The 11,490-nt window shown below is 30.2% G+C and overlaps 1 protein-coding gene across 1 annotated transcript; it reads right to left on the reverse strand.

Annotated features, from left to right (window-relative positions):
- Positions 1-6,016: 6,016 nt before the first annotated feature.
- Positions 6,017-9,029, reverse strand: LOC136271380 (uncharacterized). Its single transcript, XM_066071299.1, has 5 exons — positions 8,864-9,029; positions 6,962-7,069; positions 6,640-6,720; positions 6,328-6,439; positions 6,017-6,195 (listed from the first exon to the last, which is right to left on the reverse strand). The coding sequence occupies exons 1-5, from the start codon at positions 9,027-9,029 to the stop codon at positions 6,123-6,125; spliced, it is 540 nt and encodes a 179-aa protein (XP_065927371.1). The 3' UTR covers positions 6,017-6,122.
- Between the last annotated feature and the right edge of the window lie 2,461 nt (positions 9,030-11,490).

Consider the following 11,490-nt stretch of genomic DNA (forward strand, 5'->3'; position numbering starts at 1 on the left):
CCATATCTCATCAATAATTTTGAGCAAATTTTTGTAAGTACGCTTTATGGACCTGATGTATCAAAATAAAATACAAAAAATGCAATGCTAGTATCGCGTTTGGTAATTTTTTAACTATTTTATGGACTCAAACTTAAATTCATGGGGTTTATTCTATAGATTGACATCTTAGAAAAAGGATTTGGTAATATAAATTATATGTTGATGGATTACTTATCACGCTATAAGCTCTAAACCAAGTAGACCCTGACGAAAAAATCCTTTAAAATCACATTTTGCTACAGTTTTGTGCCTAGATCTGTCAACAATGTTAGATATCATTTAAACATTATTTAATTGACGATTGATTAAATTCGAAAAAGCTTCTGTCTCTAAACTTAAACCGGTTTTAGTAAAAGAAAAAGAAAAAATCAGGGGGGGGGGGGGCAAAACAAAGAAGATATAAGCATACCTGAGATCCTGGTTAATCAGAAACTTCGTTTTTTCAATTTCCTTCAACAGAATCGAGTTTCTCAACATTAATCATTCCTATCTCTCATAGAATACATATATAACCGCTCTAATTGCTTATTATTGCCATTGTTTACAACAGCGAGGTAGAGCAAATTCAATACCGGGTATCTAAAACGCTTTGTAAAAGTCGAACCAATATTGTAAAATCCGTATTATGACGTAGTGCGATACTCGGACTACTTTAAGTTCGATATTTTTTTTCATAAATACCAATATACCAAACAAGAAATATTGCAGGTAAATGGTAACTACCTTTTCCAGTTTTTTCATAATATAAAATAGATATGCATTGCATGGCCTCTAAGACAACATATTAATGAAATAAATTGTTGGCATCCTTTAATTCTGTACATTCAAAATGTTCAAATTATGATTACACACAATAAGGTAGGCCCACAATGGGTGCTGATTTTTTAACTGATATACGTCTTAGGAAATGTATGATTTTTTTTTATCTTAAATGGGCTAATACTGTTCACATATGTGCAAAAACTGTAGGAAATAATATACCGGTGTTATATATAATTAATATATCACAATATATCACAATATATTTATACCCCTTTATAAAATATTGAATTTTAGGTCAGAAAATTATCATGGTACTTAACTTTGCTAAACATTAAATTTTACTGTTCTTAATTATTTAAGGACACACGAGACGTTTCTCAATTTCATATAATTTTCCTTGATAAATTATTCCTTATTTATTAACATTTAAACCTGTTAATTCCCAAAAATTCAACGTTTATTACCAGGCTTTTTAGAGCTGTAATATTTAGAATGTTCCTTAAAATAGCATGCAAAATGCATTTGAATGCTTATAAATAAAGTTATACATGTGTAGTATATATTTTCAATTGAACACTTTATATCTAAATAAAAAAAAGTATCATATAACAGGAAAATATAATTATGGAATTACTTGGTGGAAATCTTCACATTGTGGAGATAGAAAAGATAGAAAAAAAAGAAAATAATGGAAGATAGGTCGTGTCTGACTGTTAAAGTGTGTTAAGTCAATGTAGTTCGCCATTGTTGCTCAGGTGAGCGATGTGGCCCATGGGCCTCTTGTTTAAAGATATTATAACCAGAGCTGAGAACTTATCCCGTTTTACTGTTATATAATGTATATTATATTTCAAGCTTTTCGATCTCGTTAACAATTTAGGAGTGTGTTTTTTTGTCTTATTCACGAACAGAAAGAAACCCTGCAATGCTTTTAGGATTACAAATTGAAATGATTTCACGATACTACACTTGAGATTCACCTCCACAATCTTTTTGAAACGTAAAATAATCCAAGTTATCTCATTCACCCTGTGTTTTATTGATACATGATATGCAGTACACTGTGGTATAAAATGTGCAGGTAATATTTTCATCAAGCTATATAAATGTTCTGTAAAAGGACGTCATTTAAAGTAATATGAGCTGTATTTTTAAGAATTTTATTTTGCTGCAGAAACCTGCTAGTATAATAAGTCTGCATGTAACTTAAACTTTTATGATAAATAAGATTTGAAAAAATCATTATTTTTGTCAAGAGTAAGATTTCACTTATAAGGAATATATAGCAGATCAATTTTTGTACTGGACAACAATAATTCAATTTTGCTCCAATTAAGGCTTCTTAATGGCTTTACCCACAAAAACAGGGCTAACAGAAATTTTAAAACCATGATATTTTTTGTCATTTCAGTAGAAAATAAAATTTTCTTAAAAAAAATTTCAACATGAAAATTGCAGCTCATATTGCTTTTAACGTACCGGAGCAGATGAATGAATGTTTAAAGAATGGTATAATCGTCCTGGTTCACACGAACGTGTATTAGCAGTATAAATCACATGGTACTATTTAGATAATTAACTTAAATGAATTCATTCAGACGCTTTGAACGACTTCTCAACATTAAAAAAAATTTAAAGCACTGACTGCCATAGCGACAACATGAATTGCCAGTCGTCGAAAGTAAGCGAGTATGAAAAAACGCACAATATGATATTTTCTTTTAATATTGTTAAGTTTTTCATACCTATACTAGTAATATACATTAAAAGGGCAGTGCAATTTTAAATGTTCATATTAATATTATCTATTCAAAACAATGAAATGAAACAAAAATCATCATGTATTTTTCTTTTCATTACTTATAATTTAGGCGTATTCTATGCGCAATTAAAACCAAAGAAAGCCTTTCAAAATCATTTTTCTACACACAAAATTAAATTTTCCAATTAAATGTCTACCTCAGTACGACAATAGAGAAAATTATGAATGCCTACTTGTAGCTGTATTGTATGTATGTGTATGTTTAAAATCTGACAATCTTCATCTAAAATTAATAGGATACATGTAATAAGATCAGTGCAAAATAATAGCTTAGGAAAATCCAGTTGCAATTTCTCAATTCATACTCCTTTCTTATATATCTTTTGTTAAAGTCATGTGTCATCATATCCCCATATCTGTATAGAAGGACAAATCTTCTTTCAAAGTTAAAAACGTTTGACTCTTGTGGTACATGTTATGTTTGTTTTACAAGTAGGTATAAGTACATGTAATCTTGTCTATCATTTTAGCAGGCAAACTGAGTCCATTTGCTGATATTATTTTGATCACTAAAAACTAAGTGTGATTGTAAGGGGTTTATCAAAAAAATAAAAGCTTTCCTTTTCTTCGAATATGCTATAATTAATTCATAATTTACCGTACATATTTTCAGAAAATGATTTTTATAAATGTTCCTAAAGGCCAGATTGCTCTTTAAAAAAGTTTTAAGTGCAAAAAGTTCTTTTATTTGACTACATACATTACCCCTAGTTTGGTTTACGTCAGTCTCATAATAACTTTAAAATACGTGTTTTATGTAGTATAGATCAATCAAAATTGTTAAATACGTCTTAGTGATATTGATGGACTACTTTAAATTTGATCCCCAAAGAGAGACTGCACAATATTCTACTGCATAAACAACATTGCATCTACATATACCCACTGACCTGTCTGTTACTGATTACCTCTGTTCAAGAGAAAGATTAACCCTGGATAGTACTCGTCCGTCCATCCGTCTGTCTATCTGTGCAAAATTCGAGTCCGGTCAATATCTTTCTTATCGGAAAACAATGGAAGATCTTACTTTGCACAAAAATTGCTGACTACTCGAAGGTGTGTATTGATTTTGAACCTTGAAGGTCATTTTTGCTAAGTTAAGGCCACTAGCAAAGTGCAAAATTCGTTTTTATTCAATATCTTTTTACTGGAGAAACATTGGAAGTTCTTGCTTCACAAAAACAATGCTTTTGACCTGATAGTGTGTAATGACCTTAACCCAAGGTAAGTTGGGCAAGGTCAAAATCACTATTAGGAAAAGTGCAAAATTCGTGTCTGATCCATATCTTTCTTATCCAGAAACATTGGAAGTTCTTACTTCACACAGAAATTAATTATGAACACAGGGTGTGTAATGACTTTGACCAAGGTCATTTGAGGAAGGTCAAGGTCACTGGTTAGAAGAGTGCAAAATAGGGGTCCGCTCCATTTTTTTTCTAATGCAGAACAATTGGAAGTTGTTACTTGACACAAACATTGCTTATGACCCGATCGTCTGTAATGACCCGGACACATGCTCATTTCGGCAAGATCAAGGTCACTGGTAGGAAAAGTGCAAAATTTGTGTGCGGTCAATATATTTTTGTTTTTAATGTGTTCTTACTTTAGCTTTGGTCTTTTTTGCAAGTTCAATATCACTATAAGAAAAAGAAGCAACCATCATTTTCTAATAGGAAGGTGCTTTCGTTTCCATACTTTCATAGTGGGGAATATCATATGTTAAATGATAAACCCCAAAGTTAAAATTGATATACATTAGTCTTGTAAATATTTTTATAAAGTCTTTTCAAACAAATTCGACAGTGTTTTTACCCAAATCGTCGATTCATAATTAAGAGTGACAAATACAAAGATGCATCGTATACAATCACTTACGGGAAAATTACAACATCTTTCCAGCTAATTTTATAATGTTAATTTCGTTAATCTTTGATTTTATATGAATAGGTTTTTAAAAAGAAATTTCCACTTATTTGTTTTGATATTTATTTCTTAGAACCTTTCTTTTAAAAACTTAAATCTTCGTAATGTGTATCGGAAAAAATAACTTATTTCGTTTTGATTTTTTTTAACCTTAAGAAATTTGATGAAACCAAACTTATACCTGTATAAATCAATAATTAATTCCATTTGTATTTCAAATCTAATATCTTATTCAGATGTCCTAGAATTAGACATATTTAATCTCGCATCCACAATCCCTTGTTGCTAGATATATGAAAACTTTTTACATCGGAATGCATTTTTAGATTTTATACTGGTTCACCAAGCGTATGGGTAAACGTCATTGAAGCTGTCTTACAAATAGAATACTTGACTCTGAAGCAAGAATATCTTCATTTCCAACAACTATACAATTAAACTTTTCTTCGTATTATAAGTATAGTTATACAAAAAGTATTGTCACATTTATATTATCATTATCAAATGTTAACTGCAAGATATAGTATATATTTAACATTTCTAGTTTAAACTGTAATTTCAAGGAAATTGATATATCAATTCTCTGTAAAATTTATGAGATGGGTGAATCTTGAAAACCATTTACTTAAGCCAGTACAGCAATTATCTTAATTAGTTTTCATCTTGCTACCTACGCGGAAATAGACACTGGTAACAAATCCACTATGAAGCAAAGCAAGCAGTTTCAAATGAATTGCTCGGTACCACAACCTTGTTCTCCTTCTAACAACTCTCCTGAAACTTTTGAAAAGTATTGCTATAGAGGTTACAAAAAAGGTCACCACTAACCGAAGGAGGGAATTTCCACCTTATGTTCGATGCTCTCCGGCCAACTGTTCATCGCTAGCCAGGGGAGTGTTGCATGTGCATCTAGTATTAACTCTTACATGAATAACAATAACGTCATTCAGGAAGCCGTCAAAGCAGCAATTGAAAAACAAACCGATAAGATAACAACAAATAGGTTAACAATCGGCTTTTTCAGCAGCATATACGTCATGCACTTGTAATCTTGACTGACATTTCATATACCCAACCCGTGTACATTTTACCTATATTCATAGTTCCAACAAAGTTTTAGTGTCATTTATCAAATTATAAGAGAGTTACAGAGCTCACACATCTTTACTGTTTTTCAGCATGACTAGCGACGTGTTTTATCTTAAATGGAAAAGTAAATTTAGTTTATACCTTATCTCTTAAAAGCATTTAGTCTGTAGAATGAATCATTATAATACCATAATGTTGTTACTTGTTTCCTTTTTGGTGATTTTACCAGACAATGAATAATCGTAAACTATAAATAATAAGCATGTTCTTTATTTCATGATATATTAAATAGATGTATATGATTCTACACTTTCTGATAACTGATATTTTCTTATCACGTTACATGGTATAATAAAATGCAAAGATAAAATGGTTGTTTACAAATGTTATCATAAAAGAAAAAAAATAAAGATAATAAATCAGGCTATTGAGTCTTAGATGCTTTCATTTGTACAGGTTAGTGATCATCAATGGATTTTTCTGTTTAAAATGCCCCTTGAAATACTTTCATGAGGCGACTGATGGCTTTCTTGATCTCTTTAACTTTTTTGGCTAATCTGCAAAAATTGAAAGGAAATTTGGAAATATGATATGACAATAACATTTTCGGTAATTAAACGAAGCATATTACACCCCTGCAACTTTCAAAAAAGAAGAAAAGAACGTTTTAGCGTAAGTTAATTTTCTACCTTTCATTTGAAAGTTGATCAGCCTCCATACTCCATTGTTGATGCAGTAGCAAAGAAAGCCTGATTCCGGGCAATTTGGTAGTGTCTTTTCGTGACTGGGATATTTCTGAATCTGTATTCACAAGTTTCAATGTATAATATTGTTGTTGACTTTTTATATTTTATCATAAGAATCAAATGTGTAATATTTAAACATTGCTATAAAGAGACACAAAACCCATAGACTATATATACATAGTACTGCAGCTGTCATCCAAAGGATTCTTATTTCTAGAAATGAACATTGAACTAAAATTACGTTTTAAAACTTACTTTTTCCATATGTCTTCTTGACATCCTTTTTGGGTGTATTTTTATCTGGACGTGGCTCAGATTCCACTTTGCAGATATATTCTGTATTCAAGAACGTTGTTATTCTTTAGAATTTGCGGAATTGCAAACACACCCACCCACCCACCCATATGGATAACTACTTGTATGTACAGTTACACTCAATACTTGCGTTTATATTTTAAGTAAATTTCAAATCAATTCAATTATCTGCGTTGTACCATGCATTTCCATTTCATTTGTAGTGAAAAAGCTTTAAATTTGTATTAACATTCAAAAACTATATACTTGATTCAATACTCACTTCCACAACAGCCAACTTCCTGATTGTATTGGTATCTTTCGTGAACACCTGAATTTTTGCAGCAAATGTGTGTTATGTTGCGTTCAGCCTCTTCGTTACTTTCTTTTTCTTAAAGGTCATATGAAACAAATTTTATCACTGTGATTTTCTTTCATAATGACAAAAAGCTTGGTATAAACAAATGTTAAAATACGTGTAGTAAGATTTTTTGCCTTTAACCGTAAAAACACAGCACCTGAAAAAATTCTTCCCCGCTTATCGTTCTTTATTTTGTGGATGTATGACGTCACAGAGACCCAACGATGTAAACAATGCATTAAAACTTCGTAGTACAGATGACTTACTTTTAATTGGTCGTTAATTTAATGAAAGAAATGCAATTGTAACAGCTGATTAATGAATTATTCTAATCCTTTTGAATCAGACCCATCTTTCTTCTTCAATACGTATGAAGACTGAGTTTCATTTAAAAAGATTAAAAATTTTCAGTTCATCTGATTTATTTTGTCACATGAAAAAGTATGAGACAGGTCAATGAAAATGTTTGAGGCACTGTGTACAGTTTGGATTTAAAAGCTGCTATAAAATACCGCAAAAATATTCTTATTAATTTTAAAAATTAGATTGGCAAATTCTAATAAATTTGGCCTAAATAGTTCTGACTTATTAATATATACATGTATATACATGTAGCAATACCTTTAGAAAATACGTTGTGTACACGTGTATTTACAGATCGCGGAAACATGGCATTTAAGGATCTGAAAATGTACCGGTAAAATAAAACGGTTGTTTGAGAAAAATCAAATGTGAAAGAATGCGTAATCAAATGTGAAAGAATGCGTAGTTAATCAACAGAATTATAAATTAAGAACAAGCATCAATAAATATAATAAAGGAACGAAAGCAAATATTAAGGAAGAAAGTGAAATAAAAGAAATCTTTGAGTAAACACCGAACATACACGTTGTAAGATCAAAACACCGAACATACAAATACACGTTTTAAAATGAAAACATTCGAAGAAATTTTCAAAGACTACAAATAATTTAATGGTATTATATTTCTAATTTTAAAACAAAACTAACAATTCAATATTGAAGTGAATGAGGCAGCATATGTTGCCTATAACATGTGTAAAAAAAAAATCATTATGAATTGCATGAAACTGGAAATGAGAAAAAAAAAACCCGATCAGTTCTTTCTGAATTTGACAATTACATTAAAATTAATTGAAACACAACATATATACATGTACATGCATATAATAAAATTATATTATAAAAACATCTAAATCTATGAAGAAAATCATTGATTCTCGAGTCTCTAATATAAATTTAATATATACACAATATTAAATATAAACGCACACGATTTAATTTCTTGAGAAGATATACTGTCATGGTTGATTGTTGTATGATTTTATAAGTTTTTATGTAAAATAGCATTTGTTTCTGTTAAAATACTGCAAAACGACATGGATATTTGTATTCACTACAGAGCTTTATTAGACCATTGGGTCTTACTGACGTATTAAGCAAGGGAGGTAAGCCGCGTTAGTCAATGTTCCTGTTCCCGATTGAGTGATTTTGATAGACCGTGGCGCTAAAATTTTGAATAAAATAAAAAAAAAAAAAAAAAAAAAACCATAACAATGACAGTCTTAATGGATTAGCACTTATGAACTCATTCCCGTATATAACTCATTATTGTCAGGATATCGTTTCATATGACCTTTGATAAATGTAAGAACATATGTATATCATTAAAGTTTTGTGTTTGCGTTAGTTGCTTACATCCACAAATAAAAGTATTATGCTACGTTTTATCATTGTTTTTTTAGGACATTCATTCATTTTTGTTCACAGTGAATAATTCTAAGCATTGTAATTTATTTCTTACCCCCACAACAGTCCATTTCCTTGCCTTGCTGAAATCTGTCATGGACTCCTGATTTTCGACAGCAGATCTGTGTTGCCGGGTCAAACTTTGCATCTGAGAATGTGTCCTTTTCTGTATACACGCACTTAGAATCTACGATAACTAAAAACACTTCTAAAGTTATCATATGTTGACAAATAGTTTTTGTTTAAATTCCATACCTATATCAAATTCTTTAACCAACTTTTGCAATAATCGTCTTGCCGAGAGATGCGACTATCATCAAACAAAAAACGTTCATCTTGAGGACCTGTAGACTTATCAAATGTTGCTTCAAGCTTATAGCGCCAAGGCCCTTGGGAAATGGTTATGTTAAAAACAGGCTTGAGATGTGATTTTTAAAGCAGGATAAATCGGGGTTTTCCTAGGTAATGTTTGCTTGATGAGTGTGGGCGAAAAACTTTCATGATAACAGAAATGTGCATACTATTCAAAATCATTCTTTCATTTACGTTAACCACGTGCACATCTCCTTGCTTTTTTTTTTTTTTTTTTTTTTTTTTATATAAAACACTTTTCAGTTTATACTTGCAAGTAATTAAGCCTATATGTTAGGACTATATTGTTACTAAATGATAGTAATTGAGAACCTGTTCTACGAAAATTATCGATGATACTTAGGTTTTTGTGATTCTTGACAATTATTTCTTTTAACTTATGGTCAACCAAGGAAGGTTATATATCTCACATTACTGATTGTAAAGCTTTACGATTAGGAATACAGTTGTTGAAATTGATATCTTAAGAGCATTTTTAAAATGTTTAAAGACACAATACTGGAAGGATTGCATACTCTTTGTATTAAAAATAGATTATATCGGGCTACATATCAACAACCTATTGTAGATTATAATTTTAACTGTAAAAATGATATTCATCCAATATTGTCGTATATAAATTGAAAATTTCAAACTTGACAAAATGCGCCATCTCCCTATTAGCACAAACAATTTAATGACTTTTAAGGGGGAAGCACGGAAAACCATCGAAAAGTTCCACATTTTATTTATCAGATTTTTTTCTGTGACAATATCTGCGTAGATAAATACATTTGTCGGTCAAACACCTACGTTTTTTTCTTATTTTAGATAAAACTCATGGCTGTTTTGGTATCAGCAAAATTATTATTTAACTTAGTAGATACATAAACTATATGAAATGTATAATTTGACCATAAAAATACTACTGCTTAATTCTAATATATAATTTGACATGCATATCGGGAATAGGAGGAATTGGTTAGAATGAAACTTGCAACAAAATATTTTGTGATAATTCTAGTTCTCTACGTTTACAAAATTCAAACATTAAAAGCACCTAGCATGCTGAATTATTTCACATATAAAATGTAAAATGAAAAATCATAACCGCATGAAGTGAATAATTGTCAGCGTCGATTTTTTTTTTACTTTATTGTCCTTTTTAATTTTAAACAATATTTGTATTTACGTTTTTGCTACACTGTTTAATCTTTTGGTTAAACACAAGGCATTCATTGGATATTTCAAGACAGTCAATTAAGTTTCAATAAAGAAAAATACACCATTTCATGCCAATATAACAGAATTTTTGTTATCGCTAAAACATTATCTTTGTGGAAGAAAAAAAGACGGTTGTACAAATCTAGGACAATTTGTTTACTTTCAAATTGACCAGATTAATTGGAAGTAGTGTGGTATTTTGATGACCACGATTTTCAATTGGGACTTGACTAACGAATATGATTAGTTTTTGTGACTTTTTCACGCTGGTTTTGCGAAGTCAGCTAAACACAGATTAACAAAACACGAATAAATGTGATTATGATTATATTTAATGAATTATCAATTAAAAATTTGTTAGCTATGTCTAATATTGCAATAATTGTTCTTTAAAATAATGTAAACCTACAATATCTCATGGATATTGTATTTCGGCATTTTAACATGCCAAAGTTTATTTTTTCATTCATGGCTCTCTGTTAATGCAGATAAAACTTTAAAGAACGAGATTATCTCATCGCATATTTTATGATTTTATGAGGGGGAGAAAGGTTAAAAAAATTGAAATTTTGATGGAGTTTTAGAGATACCAATCAGTAGATTGGAGAGTTCTATCTACTTCTTTAATGCATATAGTAAATATACCTACAAAACAATATAATGTGACATGTGAAACATTTTAAATCTTTATGATCCATTAATACAGCTTAGCCCGCTTTAGACAGTTTTTGTGGGGTTTTTTTATGAATGAAGTTTTAAATTGTCCTTCTAAACATTACATGTGCCACGAATAAAGACACTAAATATCCATATACCTATATACGTGCCTTTTAAATGTTTTTTGGAGATGTCATCAGTTTTGCTTACGATCAAATTATAATTTTATATGCGCATTCCAAAAATCGTGACGGTATTTGAAGCCATTCTTTAAACGTATGTTAAATGGTTCAGCAATCACTTGTAGTGAGGTTAAATAAGGATTTTGTCGGGAGATTTTGAAACTTAACTCGGAATTCTCTAAGAACTGGTAGAAACTAATAAATACAATGTTGATTCGTTAACAACTAACAAGCGTGCCTTAAACATTTTCAAACTTTATCAGCAAAT

The sequence above is a fragment of the Magallana gigas genome, chromosome 9 (assembly GCF_963853765.1).
Source record: "Magallana gigas chromosome 9, xbMagGiga1.1, whole genome shotgun sequence".
NCBI lineage: Eukaryota > Metazoa > Mollusca > Bivalvia > Ostreida > Ostreidae > Magallana > Magallana gigas.

Excerpts from the sequence above, each read along its gene's own strand:
- LOC136271380 (XM_066071299.1), bottom strand. The coding sequence starts at position 9,029 with ATGATAACTTTAGAAGTGTTTTTAGTTATCGTAGATTCTAAGTGCGTG. Across the intron at positions 6,440-6,639 it reads CAAGAAGACATATGGAAAAA|ATTCAGAAATATCCCAGTCA; the intron begins GTAAGTTTTAAA and ends TTGTGAATACAG. Across the intron at positions 6,196-6,327 it reads GATCAACTTTCAAATGAAAG|ATTAGCCAAAAAAGTTAAAG; the intron begins GTAGAAAATTAA and ends CAATTTTTGCAG.